At 41.8% G+C, this 20607-nt stretch overlaps 1 protein-coding gene across 5 annotated transcripts; it reads right to left on the minus strand.

The window, feature by feature from the left end:
* Window positions 1–1174: 1174 nt before the first annotated feature.
* ktn1 (kinectin 1) lies at window positions 1175–20299 on the minus strand. 5 transcript variants are annotated; one of them, XM_063496997.1, is made up of 36 exons: window positions 20165–20298; window positions 14198–14898; window positions 13756–13911; window positions 13528–13644; window positions 13311–13441; window positions 13066–13170; window positions 12780–12920; window positions 12480–12586; window positions 12115–12259; window positions 11469–11565; window positions 11184–11368; window positions 10996–11043; window positions 10678–10715; window positions 10479–10569; window positions 10101–10169; window positions 9934–9971; window positions 9758–9848; window positions 9522–9593; window positions 9394–9431; window positions 9008–9098; window positions 8773–8885; window positions 8591–8687; window positions 8155–8195; window positions 7939–8029; window positions 7092–7178; window positions 5563–5652; window positions 5371–5457; window positions 5202–5291; window positions 4969–5061; window positions 4793–4861; window positions 4608–4691; window positions 3757–3840; window positions 2711–2794; window positions 2520–2615; window positions 2298–2408; window positions 1175–2184 (listed from the first exon to the last, which is right to left on the minus strand). In XM_063496997.1, the coding sequence occupies exons 2-36, from the start codon at window positions 14895–14897 to the stop codon at window positions 2155–2157; spliced, it is 3807 nt and encodes a 1268-aa protein (XP_063353067.1). In that variant the 5' UTR covers window position 14898; window positions 20165–20298; the 3' UTR covers window positions 1175–2154. The 5 variants fall into 5 exon arrangements, with proteins under 5 accessions (XP_063353067.1, XP_063353068.1, XP_063353066.1 ...); XM_063496998.1 differs by having other exon boundaries at window positions 13528–13620; window positions 13756–13914; XM_063496996.1 differs by having other exon boundaries at window positions 13756–13914.
* Window positions 20300–20607: the final 308 nt, after the last annotated feature.

Below are 20607 nucleotides of genomic sequence, written 5' to 3' on the forward strand. Positions count from 1 at the left end.
AGGTGAAACAATGAGCATGTGTCTGACAAAGTGAAACCTCAGATTTATGACATTTTAAAATCTCTGCAATTTCCACACAAAGGACATCATATTGATTACAATGGCGGAACTGTAGAAAATATCCCTCATTTTAGATATACTATCAAACGTGTACATTTTTAGGTGTGTAAGCAAATGGCTGTATATTAGGAAATAGCCACTTTGCAGTCAGTTGTGCACACATGGTTAAGCAGTCTGCAACAACAAGCTGTGAAAGGTGCTTCCTGTGCGATCCAGTTTAACAAGTATATCAAAGATGCTGTGAAGCATATTTGTTCGCGAGGTTCCCATGAAGGCAACAGCTAGACCTCCAGTCAGCTGACTGGAGCATGACAGTGTGGGAGAATGTGAGGAATGTGCTGATTCCATGTTGCCCGTGTTCCTGATCTGACCCGCACCCCTCCTCCAGGCAGCACAACAGTCCTGTTGTTTTAAAGGCCTTTTAACATGCAAAAGATGAGAGCAAGAGCTTTCTGTGAAGAGAAGTCAAAGTCAAGTCATGTCTAGTCGCATGCAGATTTATCCTTTTGTCAAAAATAAAAAGCTGGAGGTGGCAAAGAAAATATGGAAAATTTAGAAAGAATACACCCAGGCCTTTGTGCCTTTATAAGGGCTCAAGTAGAATGGTAAAATTTCACTTTCAAATGATCACAGTAGAGTGGTACTTTCCAGCATTACAGGTGTCATCCTTGGTAGGTTCTAGATTTTAGCTACTGGTTCTTTCATAAGAGTTGTACCGCTGATAGAATTTGTAAGCCTCACACAAAGCAGAAAAAGTGTCCCATAGTGAGGGATTATACAGCATGTTACTATCACAGGAACCTGGTCACACCCCAAATGTTCCATTATTGAGGGCACGCAATATCGAGCTTTTTTACTATTCTACAAAAACACTTACCCGGAATAACGCCTCTGCATGACGGACATGTTTATTCTGCATTGTCATGCTGAATTTACCTGCTAGCAATCGCACCATTAATAGAAGCATTGTGACTTTTCCTTTCCCCATGTTCAGGATTGTTAAGGCTATAAACAAGTTCCAACTTAGGTTATGTGCTGCCCCACTGTGGCGAGAAGAGGGAAGTGCATTGGTAGAAGGGGGGGGGGGGGGGGGGAAGCAACACAGGAGGCTGAACAGATTTACCAAGCATCCCTTTTATTAACATCACCCGTTACAAAAAGAACAAAATCTTCAGTGTTAATGATCTTAGCAACAATATAGCGAGTGCTGATTACAGATGATATGGGACGCTTATTCCTAGAGTAGTTGCAGTAGGATTAAAAACCCCTACACTGTTGACCTGGCCTTACACAGCCAGGGTCACACACACTCCCTTCTGTTTGGAGCTACAGTACAGACTTGAGTACAATTTGTCCATGCATCTCCATAGTTACAGTCACGTAGTGACCCTTCAGATATGCTGAGACCTCTTCTGATCTCCCTTCTCCCACCCAGTACTGAGCCAAGGTATGACATGGAGCTATGAATGAATAAATGCATAATGGATGCACAGTTGGATAGTTTTCTGATCAGGAGGCAAACAGATCAACAACATAGTGTATTTCAGCAGGTCCTAACTGATACATTTAAACACTACATATCTTTAAGTTAAGAAGAAAAGGACTGAAAAACCAAAGTTTGTTTAGTCGAGTTGGAAATTCGTATCACTGCCCTCTCTTAAGACAAATAACAACAAAACTACTGCAGTACTCAAAAGGATTTCAGTGAAAAATACAAGCAATTTAAAACAGAGGAATGGTTTCCACATAGTTTAAATTATGCTGGATGTCATTAAGTTTAGAATAAAAATTAACTGGCATTGTTGCTAAAAGAAGAGGAATGTGGTGGGAGTGGAATAGTGTGTATTTTGGTATAGTGCCTGGAGTTAACTGTAACCTCTGCCTGCTCCTCTGTGGCCAGCAGTGAGTCTGGGAGTGGTTTGCCAGCGTCTTGGCCAGAGTCAGTTTGAGGCTGCCTACAGTACAAGTGCAGTGATAGAGGTTGAAAGGGAGGAAGTGGCTGGGTGTGACAGTATGCTGTGATGTGGTCAGGATGAGACCGAAAGTCAAAGGTGGTCTCTGTAATACAGTCAGGGTGGCTGCGTGGGGGTCTCACTATACCTTGGGCAGATCTTTATCAGCCTCCTGAGGGAAAGCACAAACATTCAATTGCAAAGTTTAATCTTCATTGGCAAGAGGAAAGACAGGAGTATGATACCCAATTGTGAATAACAAAGAGCACGATCAAAAGGCCTCACCCCCTCCTGTCTCTTAGTGAGTTGCCGGCTGACAGTTTGTAGCAGCTGCTGCAGTTCTGTGACTGTCTGACCCAATCCTGCAGTCATTTTCTCCTTTCTGTCAATCTCCTCCTGTCACAAACACAATTTTTTGGTCTTAACATGACATTAAAAGGACCAGATGTCGCAACATAAACATTATTTGGTGTCACAACAGTGTTACAACACTCAAACTGCCCTTACTCTTTGTGATGACAGACTGCTGTTCTCGATCAAGTCATCAGCATTGTCTGTCACTTTTGAGAGCTCCCCTTGGATCAGATCAACAGACTGTTGGGCCTGCATGAAGGGACAGAAATTTCCGCTTGTTAGCATTGTGGTCGGCAGTTTGACCTTTATCAGAAGTGTAATGAAATCCAGATCATTCCCGTTACCTTATACAGGTCACCGGCCACTTTTTGCCTCTCGTTTTCTTCTGCCTCCAGCTTCGACAGCGTCTCAGTGAGCTGGGTTTTCAGCTGGAAAGAAACCAGACATTTAGATATTTTGCACTGTTGACCTGGCCTTTGAGTCCCGCTTCTAGTTTTTCAGAACATATACAAATCCTCCTGCCAACATTAACTACATTAAACAGTTCAACATTTGCACAGATTTCATTTTATTCCCTGGGCCTGCTTAGACAATGTTCAAACCAAAAATAGCACTAAGCTCATGTGGGCTTTTTGGTACAAGCTGGGAGGATGAATCATAATCCAGGAAGTCCTGTTTAAGTAATAAAGTAATTCCCTAAATTTTATCAGACATTGTAATACTTCGTGTGTACTTCAGAAGAAATGACTGTATCACTGATAACTTTCCAGACTTTGTACATTTCTGTCTCAGTGTTTCCACAACTGTAGGATAAATCCAATCATTATGTCAGTCACTTAACACAGGAACAGAAGGAATACACACCAATTTGTATGAACTACATAGCAATGTGATCGTCATTCTTATAGTGCTATTGTTGAAGTGAACACAGCCAAAATATTGCTTAAAACTACTAAAGATTCATGACCACGAAGACATTCAGTGACTATCAGACAAAACAGACGCAAGGCTTGCCTGAAGGCATCAGAGAAGTTAAATTGTAAGTGATAGACAAAGAGGAGGCATACTTTTGGCCTAGCAGAGAAAGAAGATTTTTAATTAGCAAGCCATTTGTTAGACACAAGTAGAGTGCAGGTGCAGAAAAAGAAGAGTTAGTATTATAACTCAAAAGTAAAGGTGAGTCATCACTCAGAAGCTGTAAATCCCCCGCCCCGAATCTTATTCATGGCTCCACCATGTAAGTCCAAATCTACAGATTTTGTGAATGATGACCCACAGTTTTGCAGGAGATAGAGAACCCCGTTCTGTTGCAGTCAGTGTCGCGCCACTGCTGAGTGCAATAAAGGATAGGATTTAAAGGAGCTCTAGCTAGAGGGTGAGCAACGCTTACCAAAGTCAGCTCCTCATTCTGTCTGATAGCCTCTGTATATGAGCCATCAAGTCTGGTCTGCAATTCAGTCAACAGATCTTTGAGCTGAAATTGAGTTTGACAGGGTTTTGTTTAATGTGGGTCTGTCATAGGTGAACCAGGTCAGCACTACCAGCACACAGTTTATGCAGTCATACAAGCTGTCACTGACCTGGCCATAAGGCATCCACAACCAAAAAAAAGTCACAAATGAAGCAGAGGGCATTAGTTGTGCATGACTGCAGATAACCAGATTCATAAGTGATTCAATTCACACAAAACAAAACAAAAAAACCTGTGCTGTGTGAACTTTATATTCCCAGAATAAACAAACTGTGGGATGCCACAAAACACCACACATGGAACAGTTTTCACACATGAACTTTGGACAATTTCAAGACTTAATTTGGGATATTTCTCACAGTTATCCATTTCTCAGATGTAGCACAGAGCAGAAAATGCTGAAATAGCCTAAATCGGACACATTTGCACTCATGGAAATACTTAAGTCTTTTTAAAGTGAGGGGGCTGTGTGGGTAGAGCCTTGCACATGACATTCACTAGCTAGTGGTGAATGCACCAGGATATTACCTGTGCTAATCACACATCAGTGCGATCCGACATTACAAAGACTTTTAAACTGCCATCTCTGTAGTCTAATGTCCAATCAGACTGCATATAGCATTTGCAGTCTCAACGCCACCTCTGTTGGGTGCTCTCTGGAAATGTTCAGGGTAACTGTGCATGTGTGAAAACAGCTCAACTGTTACACAGAGGTCGCACGTTCACCTCAAGAGGTTAAACATGACTGAAGAAGTCCAGTTTCTGCTCACCTCTCTGACTTCTGTCACATAAGTGGCACTCTCGCGCTCCGCCCTCTCCAACTCAGACTCCAAGTGCTGTTTTTCTCTTCTCAGCTACAGAGCACAACAGATGAGCAGAGATACAAATGACAGCCGCTCTAACAGGACATTTGCGAGTGTACATTGTAGACTTTTTGTGTGTTTGGTTTACTGACATTTTCCAACTCTGCTTCATCAGTTAGTCTCTCAACCTCTTGCTCCAAAGCTGCGACTTTCTGGCTCATCTGAGATCAAAGAAAGAAGAACGATCCAGTGAGAGAGAACTCTCAATATTTCACTTCAGTGACTCTGCATTTTGGAGTTTTATCTCTTGCTAAACCTGAATCAATACCTCTCTTAGTTCTGCTTGCGATAGCTCCAGCTTCACCCTCCAGCGAGACTCCTCCTGCTCCACACTGTTCTGGAGGCGCTGCAGGATGCCCTCCTGTGGACACAACATAAATGACAGCTCCATTTGGAAGGGAGATCACTGTGCTACCATAATAGCAACTGATGGCAACTCCCTCACCCCCCTAAAAAAACAAAAACAAACAAACCCAAAAGTAAAATAAAAATAACCCTTACTGTCTCTGCCAAAACCTTCTTGTACGTCTCACAGTCTTTCTGTAGAACCCTTTGAGTTTCCTCAGCTTCTTTCAGTTTCTCAGCCAGTTCCTAGAAAGTGGATCGTACTTACTGATGGACTCATTTGAAAAAGGAATGATGTTCAACTTTGCATTTTTTCCAAATTTACCTCAGAGTCTCCTGATCCAGGGCTGGATTGTGTAGCTGAGTTTTCACCTGCTGCCGTTTCAAATCTTTGTAGCCATTCTTGATGGTTCTACAGGACAATTAAGGTGGAAAAATGAAGTAAACAGCAACCACACAACATGTAGCTGTAGTGTACAAATACATTTAGCATAGAGGTAAATGTTTCCTCTCATACCTGTTCAGAAGGCAGAGGCACATGTGGCAGAAGTCTGTGCAGAACATCTCGGCACTCAGCCTGACATACAGCCAGCGCTGTCTGGTTCTCCTAGAAGGTAGGTAGCAAATTGTAAAAGAACAAAAAGAGAAGAGGAGATTAACAAATGACCATTTAAATACTTAAGATATTTTCGATGACAAGGTCCAGTGGTCATCCAAGCAAATATAACCACCAACTTTCTCTTAACCCCCATCAATCTGTTTCAAACCAGTGATCAGGCTGCTTCAATCAAAATCCCACAAATTTTATAATGACAGCTCGTTATCAAAGTTTAGGACCAAAAAAAAAAAAAAAATCTCACTCCCAGTTCCATTTACTCTGAGAAACCATAAGCATCAACAGACCACACCTAGGCCAGGTGTCACATCAGATTCAGAGCATCTCTCATTTGTACCTTGACACTCACCGATAAACAAAAAGTATTGATCAGTCCTCTAATAATACACCATCAACTCTGAGGTCTGAAAGGGGGAACACATGCCATACACGAGCCAGCTGGCTGTCTAACCACTGTTTGCATTAACACGCTGTCACAAGACAGCTTTGACACAGAGTGTGGAGCTGAATACAACCAACCAGCATGCACCGATAGCACACAACAGCTGCTAAGGAACTCCCTGGCTCAGGCGCGAGAAGGTGCTTTCTACTGTACTCAAATGGCAGGAGAGCAGCTGCTGTGCAGATAGTTCGGCATGTACCCTCACCTAATGTAGGCGGATGACTGAAATAAACATTACTGTAACTCTTAATAGCACAGCTATCCGGGAGCAAACTCTACATGAAGTAGAAATGCATGAAAAGAACAGCTGATTGTAGCTTAGATTTAGTTGCACTTTGTTCACCCTGATAGAGAACAAAGATGTTTCAGTTGTGAGAACAGAGCATTGAGAAACATTAGAGGACTGCTGCATATTCATTACAAGCTTTGGATGTTAACACTTCTCTTAAACAAAAAGGGAAAAAAAGGACTAGATTTGAATTAAACAGATTTTCTTTGATTAACTGGTGATCTTAACAGTACAATGTCACAAAGCATGCCACATGACAGAGAGACAACAGGAAGCTGCAAAATGATTACAATGAATCTCAATCTAATGACATCTAGTGAATTTCTAAGTCACTGCACACTCATTTCCAAGCATCGACCTAAGCTTTGGGTAAGGAAAGGAAAAAAAAAAACCTCTTACACTTCAAAGCATAAAGGAAAGTTATGTATACACACTTAAGAAGCCAATATTTGTTAAATAAAGTCGGAGATGCCCGAGGGGGAGCAGATTACTGTAGTTCACCAGCTCAAAAACAGCCAATTAAAAAGTTGAGGCCAAACAACAGAGCGGTAGGAGTGAAGGTAAATGAGTATGCAGCGTTGTTATGGATGATGGCAGAAAAGAAATTTCACTGGGTCGATTATGGCAAAACACAGCGTTTCGGAGGGGGATGCATCAGATTGGAACTAGAGTGAAGCAGACTGAGGTGAGGTGTCGAACCTTGACAGCTTTGCTGAGTTTCCCTTGAAGCATGGACTCGGTGGCTGACAGAGCTTCCATTGCACTCCAGTTTTTCTCCCGAAGCTCCTGTTTTGGTCAGTTCCAGAGAGATACTACTTTCAGTTCAGCCTCGGGGGGGAATGCATTCAGTGACCCTCAAATAAAGACTGGTAGAGTAACAAAACGAACCAAAGGCATTTCTCATCCATGCTCCAATAGCTAAAAATATGTAAAAAACAAAAAGTCTTGATAGTCCTACTCTGACACCATGTGTGGTTTAAAACAACATGCACAGCCTGCACAGGTATATTTAGTAAAAAAATATTCGTTAAGTCATTTTATTTCTAATTAAAATAAGTGTCTTCAACTATAGTGTGCATATAATAATACATATGTTTATATGCTTCTCAGATTAAATAAACCTCTCTCAAAAATAAGAGAGACGAGTTTCTAATGCTCTGAATCACCCACAAGCACAAACAGGCTTGCTGAAACAGTCATGGCCAGCAGCGAGCACAACAAGAGTAGGCTGGAAGCCCTCTTATGCAATGCTCAGCTTAAGCAATCCAAAACAGACACTGAACTGATGTGTGTGTAATCGTGTTACATACACAACCTGAGCTGAAGAAAAATGTGTATTTGGTTTAAAACAAACAAAACAAGAAAAAAAAAGCACTATTTAAAATGAACAAAAAGCGAGTGGCAGACAACAATAGGCAGAATGAATATATGCAGTGTGCAACACTGTGGGGGGAGTGCTTTGTGAAACACAATGGGCAGGGCTGATTGCTCATAGGGTTTGACCTGTGCTATTCCACAGTTCAGGTCATTGCTATGTGAAACCTACATCATTCTTCTTCCTTTGAAGGTTTACGGTGTTCCTCAGCTCAGCCAGCTCAGCCTGCAGATTGGAGACCTGTTTCTCCTTCTCTGACAACCTGACAGAAAACAGCAGAACCACACATTACAAAACTGATCACACTTCCGGTACAATACAGTAAACAGGCCTAAAAAAATAAAACGGTGTTGGTATTGTTTTGATATGTCATGCAATACTACTCACGCTGTAAGGAGCTCTGGGCTTGGCACTACCGTGTGGGACTGCTATATGAGCGGGAGAGAAATAGACAATGAAAACCAGCACTGAATATCTTATGACACTAAAATAGGAACAGCCAAATAAAGAAGCTATAGCATGACGACAACCTTTAACATAGTAAAGAGTGCCCCCCCCCCCCCCTCCTCAAATGACATCTGGATGAGTTTTAGCCAGAAAATGTGTAACATGAGCACTTATCATTTTTATATATACACACACTATATATATATATATATATATATATATATATATATATATATATATATATATATATATATATATATATATATATATATATATATATATATATATATATATATATATATATATATATATATATATATATATATATATATATATATGTATGTGTATGTATGTATATGTTCTCTCACTCCCTTACCTGTTGCTGTACCTGCTGAATCTTCTCGCTTAGCTCCTTCGTCCTTGCCTCCAGCTCACTCTGTAGTGTCTGGATCTTCTGGTCCTTTCCCACCAGCCTGTTGGTCAAATGTTGGTCATCAAAAGTCGGATTTGAAAAGCGTGTGTGTAGGGAGCTTACACTGAGGTGCTGATTTAACTCACTGAGCCTGGAGTTCTTGGAGCTGAGTAGCAGAGCTGGTCAGCGCTTCTGCTGTCTCCTTCTGTCTCAGCTGCTCTATCTCTGCCTGCAAGGCAGCCAACTGCTGCTCCAGAGCCTGTGAGACAAAAACTGATTCAGACAAGAGCCCAAACAAGGACAACACTGAAGAACAACGTGAAGAAAGGGTCTTTTGAAATCTGCCAAACTGTTTATACTGATACAAGGAAAGGGCTGCACCTCAACTGTCTTCTCTCTGGCCGAGCTGCTGTCTTGTGCTGCCTGTAGACTTTCCTCCACCATTTTCAGCTTTGTTTCCTTTTCTTGGATCCTTTGAAGCACAATAAAATAAGGGTCATTACATTGTAAAGCCTGTGAAATCTGCTTATCTTCACAATATCAACAATGAGAGGACATTCAACAATAGACAGCCTCTTGTTCCAATGGGAAAGGATGTTGAAAGAGCTACTATGAGGGGTGTGTCTTAGGAGTGTCCTGGACTGCCAGGGGGAATTAGTTTTTTTATATGCTTACAGAGTCAGTAGTAGCCTTTGTTTTCATGAATAGGATATGGTTGGAACTAAACCTTTGTACTAAATAATCAAAATAAACTTTATTGATCTTACTTGCTCTGGAGTTCTTCCACCATCAGCTCTGAAGACACCTTTAGTTAGAGGGAAGGAAAAAATATATATATACAGAATAGGAATCAAAAATTCAGGAAATACTTCTTAATAATCATTTTAGAACCCACCTGTTTAGAACCCATCTTTTTCTTAAGGTCCTCAATTTCTTGTTTAAGTGACTCATTCTCTTTCCTTGCAATCTATATTAGGGGAAACAAATGACTTTAAGACTTCATATCAATTAAAGATTGTGGTTAGCAGGCCAACAGTATTATGCAGAGTCACTTAGGGGAAGCTGTGGTCAGATAAATGTGTTTATATGAGCCAGCATGTTTTGATTGTGTCTTTTAGAGAAAACAGATACCTTAAGCTCCTCCTCTTTGTTGGCCACCTCAATCAACCCTTTCTCCAACAGGCCCTCTACAGTTTTCATGTTTTCCTCCTTCTCCCGGACACTGTTCAAAGAATTATGGATCATTTATTTCATAGACAGATTAAGACGCTGATGTATTTAAAATGTGCTCCAGTTCTCATACCCACCTCTTCTGGAACTGGTCCAAAGCCAGCTGGGATGCAGTCTGCAAGAGGACATCCAAAAGTAGATTGTTTTTAATTTAAAACAACCTCTCAAACAAACAAAAAAAAACCCACACCAACATATAGTGGATTTTTTTTCTTAAACAGTAAAGCAAAGCAACACAACTAACCTGATCAGAAATCTGTGCCTGCAGATTCTGAATCTCTGCCTTCAGTGACATGTTCTCATTGTGCAAGGCCTGCAGATGAATACAGGCAACACTTATTATGCCAAGACAATGGAGGATCTGACATACTGTGCAATCACTTGGAAATTATACAGAATTCCTAATTCTGTCTTAGGTTTAAAATACCAGGAAGTGCATTAAATCAATTTGTCATCTGAACCCAAAATATCTGCAAATCTGAGCATGCCCTCTTCCCGTGGGGAAGGTGTACATGGACTTCAAACTACATTTCCACTCAACACAGCAACACATTCCTGCAAACTAATGAACCAGTATAATGTTAGTAAGAGAAGCTGTAGTGAAGTGCTCTTCTGAATATACCTGCATGTTAGTTTCTCTACTAGCCCCACTGCTCCTCTCAGCATTTAGAGAATCCTCCAGACTTTTTCGCTGCAGCTCCTTTTCAGCCAGACTAGGCAAAAAAGAAAAACAACAACAACACAGGGAAAGATGAAATATAGCTCAGTGATACAGCCTGGAATGTGAGCCACAATATCTGAGAAGATGAAATCTTTCTTACAGCTTTTGCAGCTCCTCAATGTGGGAGACATGAGTGGCCTAGATATCAAACAGAAATGTCATTAGCCTACATTCTCTCTCTCTCTCTCTCTCACACACACACACACACACACACACACACACACACACACACACACACACACACACACACACACACACACACACACACACACACACACACACACACACACACACACACACACACACACACACACACACACACACACACACACACACACACACACACACACACACACACCTCTAGGTACTCATCCCATATTGACTTTAAATGATAAGTGTGTGAAGTTGACCCATTTACCTGCGTAGAGATCTGGACCTGAAGACTTTTGTTCTCATTCATAAGTTCCTGTTAAACACAAGTCATTAGTGAGCATTAGGTTGAGGACTATAATATCATTCACATCCATTTTGATATCATTCCATGTAACTACAATAACAGTTTCATTTTTCTTGCTGCAGGTTTGGCACTGCGAGTTGTGAGCACACCTGAACCCGGGCCTGGAGCGAGTCGTCCTGCATACTGTGCTTGGACATTTCCATCAGCTCCCTCACTTTCTGTTCCAGCCGATCCTTGGAGACCACAGCTTCAGTCAGGCTGCTGTGGAGAGTCTGGATCTCCTTGTTCTTGTTACTCATCTCAGCCTCAACTGCCAGCAGCTGATTGTGGAGCTCTGCAACCACACGACAGCCGTCACTGAGCCACCATCATTTTTTTTTTTAGGGTTCACAAGAATTAAAACTTTTGTTTGGTGCAATGTTATGTTTTATCACCTTGTTTGGAGGTCTGAATTTTCTCTCTTTCGGCATTGACACTGTGGATAAAGTTTTGCAGCTCCTCCCAGCGGCGCTTAGCATCCTGCAGCTGTGCCTGGAGACAGATACAAACTCTGTGAACACCTTCCTTCCATACATTTTCATTGGAATTGAGCGATCGTATAAATTTTGCAGACTAAATTAAAACTTTATGAAATCCATCAGAATATCTAGAGGCTTATGTGCAGATTCTTTCTCAGATTTTTTTTCTACACAGTGCAATTCTCGCACTAAAGCTCGTTGCCAAGACTTGTTTGTGTCGAGCCAGCAATTTAAATCTCCATCTTATGATCGTGGTCTGCGACAAGTCGGGAAAGGCTCATCTGAGTGTCTAGCAGGAAAAGTGTTGTTTATACACAGCACAAAGCCTCAAACATTCCTGCTTCCAAAGGCAACAAAAATCCTTCCAGCTCAGGTTCTGTTTCCCATAACCCTCACCGGGACTTCCACTACAACCTCCTCCCATTTCCCGAGTAATGCTGCCACACCCGCTAACCATATTTGAAGCATGTCCAGGTTTTGCACAACTCGGTTCATTTTTGTCTCAGCTGGGGAAACTGAAGCACAGGCTAAATAAACACGCCGCGCATCTGGATTAGCGTACCTCCAGCTGGGACACGTTCTGCTTGTAGCTGACCTCCAGTGACTTCCTCTGGTGCTCCTCCTGCTGTAGCTTGCTGTTGCTGTCTGATAGCTCTTTCATCAGGCCGGCATACTCGGAACGCAACTTGTTTAGCTCGGCCGAATTCCTATCAAGCACACATACATGACATGAAAATGCATTTGTTAAGGGATATGTAAATTGCAGCAGAAGCATTCTACAAATAGCTTAGGCTATTGTGTAACGAAAGATAGGGTAAAAGACAATGAGGTGACTAAGAGAGATAGCTGGAATCACTATGCTTCACTACGCTGAGCATGAGACATGTATGGAGCTCTAGGGAGCGTGAACAGCTGTGTAACACTGACTTGCTCTCCATCTGGTTGGTGGCGGAGCTGACTGCGTCCCTCAGGATGCTGTTCTCTTGCTGCAGTCGACTGATCTGGCCTTCCAGCTGCTCCCTCACCTGCTGAAACTACACACAATCAACAGTACTCAGTCTTCACCAACTCTCTCTGGAGTGCCAAAGAAGCTGCTAGAAGTTTTTTTTCTTCACATTTTTGAAATTCCTCATTTCTTAAACAACACTAGCAGTTATCCAAGTGTTATCAAGTATAATACAGGCCAGTACTTGCTGTACTGATAATAATTGAAATGTAAGGCTTCACCTTTATTTGCATTGTCTGGAGCTCTTGGTAGGTGCCCTGTGCTTTGCCCTGCATACTGCCCAGTTCTTTCTCCATCGCTGCGCGTTGCTCCCTCATCATTGATTCTACCCTGTTTGTCTTCTGCTTCTCAACTTGCAGCTCCTGAAGCAAAGTATGAAGATAAATTAAGCATTTTACTGAACCAAGCGGAATTATTCCAGCATTACAGTGATTAAGTTGGAAGGAAATCAGTCATGTCACAATCATTAGGGGGAACAAAAAAAAAGAAAAAGATTGGACTCTAGACCTGACTGAGCTGTTTCACTTTGTCTTTGGCAATGGAGGCCTCCTCCTGCAGAGTTGTCAGAAGCTTCTCCCTTTCCTGGGCAGTCGGGTCAGGCCTAGTTGAGGACTGTCAGTGAAAGAGAACACATTTTAAAAGAAGGCATAGAAAGTCCAACTACAAACACTGGGTGACCTGCCAAATGCAAACAGTGTGGAATGTTGTTTGTGACAGCACCCAATTCAGCTTATCTCTTATTAATCTCTCACCTTGTGCCAGGCGTCCACGGCATTAGGGCTCTTCTCTCGCAGTAGAGCCATCACACTGACGGCCTCTGCATCTGACAGAGCCAGGCTGGACAGACCGGAGAGCAGCTCCTTCAGTTTCACCTCTGTGTTCTCTGTGAAGGCCAGCAAAAACGAGAAACCGAGTTTAAAAGGGCTTACAAATATTTTGGGATTAAAAACCCACGCTTTCACCTCTTACCCTTATCAGTCTCGTTTTTCTGCTTCTTGCCAGACCCTTTGGATGGCGCGTCATCATTATGGGCTGCCTGGTGGTTAGCAGAAGCTGCTGAGTCTGGCAAAATATGGGCTTCATCAACTGGATTTCAGAAAATACTCTTTATTAGATTTTGTCTTTAGAGTCTTAATAGAGCCAAATTCTTCAAATTTAATGTTATTAATTAATAACGTAATATTTTATCATCATTACCATGATCAGTTTTCTGCTTCTTGGCAGAATTCTTCTTTTTGCCACTGGTCACGCTTTGAGTTGCACCATCTAAAACTTTGGTTTCAGCCACAATGGGAGCTTCTTTCTTGACAGTAGCTGGGGCCTGCTCCACTTTAACCTCTGTATGCTGCTCATCTGCTGGAAAGACAGGACAGCAAGTTCAGAAAACCTTCTCAGGTTGCCTTGATTGATTAAATAAGAATGCTCGATTATCATTAAAGTTACTGGCACAAATATCTGAACTTGAGAAAAGAGCAACTACAGCAATATTACTTCTCAATTTTACCACAACTGCTGTAATTTCAAACAAATACTAACCAAATGAAACTGCTACTTGCCGTTCTCATGTGTTCTCAAAAAAAACAAAAACAAAAAAAAAACAAAACTGCAACCATTTTAAACATTACCCTTGGTTACTAACCAGACTCCACTTTTTGTTTCTTCTTTTCCTTCTTTTTCCCAGAAATCTGGGGAGGTGTCTGAGCTTGAACGGGAGCCTGAACAGCTTGGATCTGGACCTGAACCTCACGTTTCGGTGAGGGTGTGCTGGACTGTTTGCTTGCAGCCAATGGTGCCTCTGTCTTGCGGCTGACTGGCTTGGAGCCGTTCACTTCTGGCTCCTCAGAGGGGGAAACTGCGGTGGAGGCGGCAGCGGCGGCAGCAGCAGCAGCTTTGGCAGCCTTCTTCTCCTTCTTCTTTCTCTCTCTCAGACCAGCAGGAGCCTCTGGTGACACCGATACTGGCACATAGGGAGTGGGTGTAGGTGGAGCAGGATCAGGGGTAGCAGCTGACACAGGTTCCTCCTCTACCTCCACAGTGGAGCTGTTGGCACCTTCAGCCACATCGAAATCCCGCAAATCCTCCTCTGACTCCCCCCCACCTCCGGTTCCTCCGCCGCTTCCCCCACTGGAGCTCTCCTTCTTCTTGCTCTTCTTCTTTTCATTCTTTTTACGGGGGTCTGGCTTGCTTGGTGGCAACTTGAGGTCACGCTTCTGCTTAGCAAGCACCTCATCGTAGGAGGTTTCTTTCATGAAGAGCCAGAAGAAGAGGAACATGAGGGCGATGACCAGTGAAGGGGCCAGGATGAGCAGGTACTGAGAGTCGTAGATATCCACCGCCATTCTGAAATTGGACAATAACCCAAGAAAAACAAAACCAAGCTTAGTTTAGAAAACTTGTCTTGTTCAATTTACAATTAATGTTGGTTTGAAATTTTAATAGATAAAGACTAATAGACTGATAAAAACAGCTAAATACCAGATCCTGAGCCGATAAACTGCTCAAATATTGAAACTGATATAATGAGATTTATAGGATTTATACTCTCAGTCAGCTTGCTGCTGCTTTCCATCTAACAAGTCTGGCTGGTCTCTCAGCGAGCATATTAAGTTTCAGTCACAGGAGCCAGAGTGATGGCTGAATGTGACAAGTGAAGGGTGGATCCCTCACGAAGGCTAAGAAATTGCATTCTCACAGGCTAGCGCTTTTTCAGTCACACAGTAAAAAAATATCCCAGTTTATCCGCCTTTTGATTTTAATGGGGACTAGAATACGCAGAATGAACAACATGCTGCATTCAGAAAGATTTGAAACTTGCAACTGCAAAAACAGACTCAACAGGAAACTGCTTACTGAGCTCACAGACAGGAGAGTGAAGGACAGAGCTATAGATCTCCTTGCAAACTGACATCTTTTTGAAAACAGAAAAGAATGCCGGTTTAATTCACTTGGACACTGAATTCACTATTCAGACCCTGAAACTGCATGCATCTTTACACAAACTCTTTGGTTACAGACCTCAGAACAGTGTTCAGACCTGATTCTCTATGCAGAGTTCATGAGTGGAAATGGATTATGATATGTGTACATAGGGGGCGGAGTGTAAGCACACCAGTAGTGCTGAGAAGGTAGGAGAGGAGATTCTTCTTCTTTACACCCTGCCACCTCTTAGCGATATGATCCAATTAGAAGACAGTCCCCCAGCAACACAGCTTAACGTATGTACACATGTGTAACTTGTGTAAAGAGAGACACACCTGTACCTAAAACACTGACTGTGAGACTCAACTTTGTTTGCCCTGGTTTAAAAGGGGACCAAATAGGTCAAGATCATTAGAAAGGCAACTAGGCTAAAAAGAAAATGGCTCACAGTCTCTTAAATAGTCACCTCCCTCTTTCAGCCCCCACAAGAATGACACGGTGGTTATTCTAAACTCACATCGGACCGGATTTGCAAGGGGCAAAAATACACCTATATCCAAGTGTCACAGGATGAGATCTGCTGCAGCTGCAGTTCAGCCCCCGCCTGCATAAAGCCAAAAGAAGATGATGTTCCTCCACCCCAAACAGAATTTACAGAGTCAAGTGGTCCTAAGACATCATCAGCTTTGCATCTGCCAAAGATATTTCTAGGAACTATGTGGTGAGTTTGAGCTGACTCCTCAAGGCTATGCAGCAAGAATAAACTAGCACAGAACTGGCATTTTTCCCCCTTATATTTCCCCTTTAGGCTCCAGTTTTTCCTCCCTAGTTCATATCTTTTTCGCTTTAATCGCCCAGATAAGATGTTTTTGTCACATTCTTTGCAAATTTCCAGCAATGGCAGCAACTTTACTAAAAATAAACAAATAACAAACCATTTTCCAACATTGCTGCAAAGTACGTCTTGCAAATCAACACACGACGACACCACGTGCAAAACGGTGACTTATCACAAAAATTAAACCACCGTGTTTTGACAGTGGGGGTAAGTTAAGCCCTGGGTGACGGCAGCAGTATTGTGTCTAACAATGCAGAGTGGCAGCGACAGTGAGTGACCTGAAGTGCGACACAATCCCATACTATACTCAAGATTTGTGGCAGCAATACAGCGTAGGAGTCACTGTTGTAGAGCAGACGTCTTTAGTAATTTGGATTAAGCAGATTACCCATGATAATACATTTAAGAATAACTTTCCACTGCAGGGCTTCCTGTGGACTGGCAGGCTTAGTATAATGTTGATACTGTTTCACTCCCTTCTCCTCCCCTCCCTGCCTCACCCAACCCTTCCCATTACACGCAGCACATAAAAACATATCAGGCTCATTATGACTACTATTTGATCCAATTTTGAAAAACTGTTTGCCTTTGAAACAGCACGCCTTTCCTGTGAACACAAACTACAAGCTCCCCATTATGTAACATCTTTGAAACATTTTTTTTTGGGTCCAGTTTTTATTATATAACATTTTTACTTTTACTTTGACTCAAATACATCAGATTGTCTCATCTTAATAATTGATTGAAAATGGCTGTCTTATTCAACCACCCCAAGGACTGAATTCCTTCACACTCACAGAAAACGTAAACGGTGTGCAAAGACATATCTGTGAAAGCATGCACCAAGATGTGGTCTTTATAAGAGATTTTACTCTCTGCTTGTCTTTTGTACTGGTATCTTATCTGTGACCTCATTAGAAAATGTGCCATTCATTTTGAGCTTTAAAGCTTTACACTTGAACCAATAAGAAACACTTAAAAACCAAAAATGTATTTCACAGTTCTGGATGAGACTGCCCCAAACATCAACTACCTGGAACACACTGCAGGTTTTATAAAATAAATAAGGTCAAAACATAAAGAAGCCCTTTTAAACTATGTACTACAAACACAACAAGTTTCTAGTGTAAATAAAATCATTAACTTTCAGTCGCTGCTAGATCAGAAAATTGCTGATTGCATATTAGAGGACACTCCCATGCCAGAGTACATTATGTGTCAAAATAACTCCGCGTTTCTTCCTGGTATTTAAAGTGTGGGTGGAGTAAGCAGTATGAAGGTATGAGGCTTGGTTGCTTTGAGTCCCTAGCCTCAGACTGGAAGGTGCATGAGATTTTTTTGTACGGCCTGAGGCTTGTTCCAGCATCAAAATGAGCCCGCAGGACAAAGCCCTCCCGGGTTATTGGCTCCCCGGAATCTAACCACTTGGCTGGCCAGCCCTCTTGATATTGGCAGACATGGACACAGAGACAGCTCCTGATAACTATCAGGTCCAAAAAGCAATACAGACAGTAATTGAAAATCAGGCTATGCATACATAATAAATGTAAAATAGGCAACAAGTCATTTTAAAACACATCTATAGTCCAGGATACTACAGAAAATTTGAGCTTTTTTAGTTAAGTGTGCAGTTTCTCTACAATAAATTATATAGCCAATGTAAGTTTAATAAACACTATGAAAAATGAAAACTATTTTTCTGGATCAAACCTACAGTAGAATGGTGGGGAGACGGCCAAATGAAAATGTGTTACAATATGTAATTAAGTGGTAATAACATAATAAATTCATATAATCGTTATGACTGTAACAACTGTATCTGCAGGATTTTTATTTCTAGCAGCAAGTCAATGTTCACGACAAACTGTAGGAGGGGCACTAGCAGTCACTTTACCTTTATAATTACTTTGAAATGATGAAGAACATCTTTGTAATGAAAAGAAAACTGCTTCTTTGAAGTGCGCCATTTTCAATACAAATTTAGTACAGGGTCACAGCAACAGTCACTTCAAGACAAATACTTTATTATTAGAGAGGAAATTCCAAAGATTAGATGGTCTGCTCTGAGTAAGCACTTGGTGACAGTGGGAAAGAAGACCTGCTTTTCAACAGGAAGTGACATCTGGCAGTACTAGGGTCAGGAAGGGGCAATTTACAGGCCCTACCATTTGGAGACTAAATGGGTAAGAAGACAGAAAAGAGGAGCACAAACCACAAACAAATGGGGGGTTAAAATGGACCACTGTTTTTTCTACTTCCTCCACCATTGTCTACTAAAGGAAACTTTTGAGCATGTTTTTTTTTTTTTTTTTGCCCTTCAAAGAAGATGCCATTATATCAACCTCATCCCTACATGTCATTTGTATTTTATTTACATGTTTTGTGTCTGTATTCTGATTTATAATAATTACATAGATTAGCTAGATTGTTGTAATATGTTGTTTTATTCTTCAAATTTAAGAAATATCATATTCACCAACAACACCTTTCACCCACAAAGAGTCTGATAGTCAGGCAATTAAAATGATCTACCTTAGATTTATTGTTAAGTCAAATGGAAGTTGGCTCTCTCTGAATACTGACATTCATCTTTATCAATCTTCTGGCAATAAACTAAAGAAAGTACCAAAGTACACAGTGACTGTGGTTTTGGTTTTATTAGAAAACATTAACAAAAAAGTTATCTGCAAGGATATGATCCTGCCTGTCATGCTTTATCCAGGAAAGTATGCCATTTAGTAAAACACTTCAGATTAGAACCCATCTACAGACAGACCTCAAAGAAACTAAAAAGAACACTCTTGTAAAGCAAAGCTAACAATGCTTTCATCAAAAGAGAGAAGAAGCTGAGGCATAACCCTAAAGGCTCTTTAAAATAGGGGCAGTGAGGTCTTGGAAGAAATCTCAAGCTCCTTCAGAGACGTACTTTAGTTTTGTGTTTACTTAGTAAGTAAAAGTCAGTTTAACAAAGTCTCACTTTTCCACAGTAACGTGTTTGGTCACTAACCCCATTATAATTCCTTCTTATTGTGCTTGCCAGCACCTAAACTTGGTGATATAGCCCCGAGTCACCTCAACATTTACCAGCTGAGCCCTAAATGTCCCAGCATGCTAGGTCATGCCACACGTAGCATCGTGGGCCTTGTGCTGACTAGTCAGCCAAGATACGCAATGGCAGCTATTCTTACACTTAGAGGAACACTGTCAATGATTGCAGCATGTAATCACAGAAAAAGCAGAAGTGGCCTAAGCTTCTTGTCAAGCTAGCCCAGCTAGGTCATTTATCACACGTCATACTCAAATAAACCACGAAAACGAAAGAAAAGACAACACATGTCACAAAAATGACTTCCCAGAATGACGAGCAAAAATGTCCAACTGCTGGGGCTTAACTGTGTTCCAGCCACGGTCATAAACAGTTGCTACTATGTATAAATCCATGAAGGAAAAGACCCGTCACCACTTTTTAAGTTCGACTCAGTGGCTATAGCTCAACACTATGAATGGGCTAGCTAACTAGCAAACTACCGAGAGCAAGGCACTAGCTTTAGCTGCCCAATCCAATTAGTACAGAGGCGACAGAACTGACCACACAAATGTTAGCCGGAATACTTTGACTCTCTTTCACACTCTCTGGAGGGGTGGACATTTGCCCACACGGGCCTCATTCCTCCTCAGATCCTAGCCTCCGTCTCTCTTGAAATCTCTGACCCGTCCCCATCCTTCCGTTAAAGTCCTGAGGGCCGTTCCCAGGCCTACGTGAAGAGCTAAGCTGTGCTAAGTACGGGATGAGCAGCTTTTTTCACAAGAAACGAATAGAAGATTTCCCGAAACAGCCGCTAGAAATACCTGTAGCTTCAGTTTGCTGTTCCCTTAGCTAGTAGTGAAATGGCGTTGCTCTGCGTTGACACCAGCACACTCCTGCCTTCCCAGGGCAGCTCCAACCCGGCTTTCTTCTGCGCTATCCGTCACAGAGAATCTGCTGTTTCTGGTTCGCGGGGGCGGGTCACAGTCAGCCTGCTAAGGAGCGTTCATTTTGAGACTCGTGGCACACCGAAGGCCACATGTCATCACATCACAAATAATAAGTAAAAAGTACCGCCCTTTCGAAACATTCTTGGTTCGTAAATCTTACGATACTGAAAGAGGAGTGGTCCAGCGCACTTCCCCAAAGTCTACAGACTATAGTACTATATTTGTATGACAAGTTCCAGCAGATCTTTGCTTACCATTATGGCTTACGGGAATATTTATGTAATTGTAAACTAAGAGAGTGGGATGTTATTAACTTA

Source organism: Pelmatolapia mariae, linkage group LG16_19 (genome assembly GCF_036321145.2).
Source record: "Pelmatolapia mariae isolate MD_Pm_ZW linkage group LG16_19, Pm_UMD_F_2, whole genome shotgun sequence".
Lineage (NCBI taxonomy): Eukaryota > Metazoa > Chordata > Actinopteri > Cichliformes > Cichlidae > Pelmatolapia > Pelmatolapia mariae.

Bases quoted from the DNA above. Each gene is read 5' to 3' on its own strand.
- ktn1 (XM_063496996.1), bottom strand. From the start codon at position 14,897: ATGGCGGTGGATATCTACGACTCTCAGTACCTGCTCATCCTGGCCCCT. The intron at 12,260-12,479 runs GTCAGTGTTACA...TGTGCTTGATAG, and splicing joins ACCAACCAGATGGAGAGCAA to GAATTCGGCCGAGCTAAACA. The intron at 7,179-7,938 runs GTAGGTTTCACA...TGACCAAAACAG, and splicing joins TTCAAAGGAAGAAGAATGAT to GAGCTTCGGGAGAAAAACTG.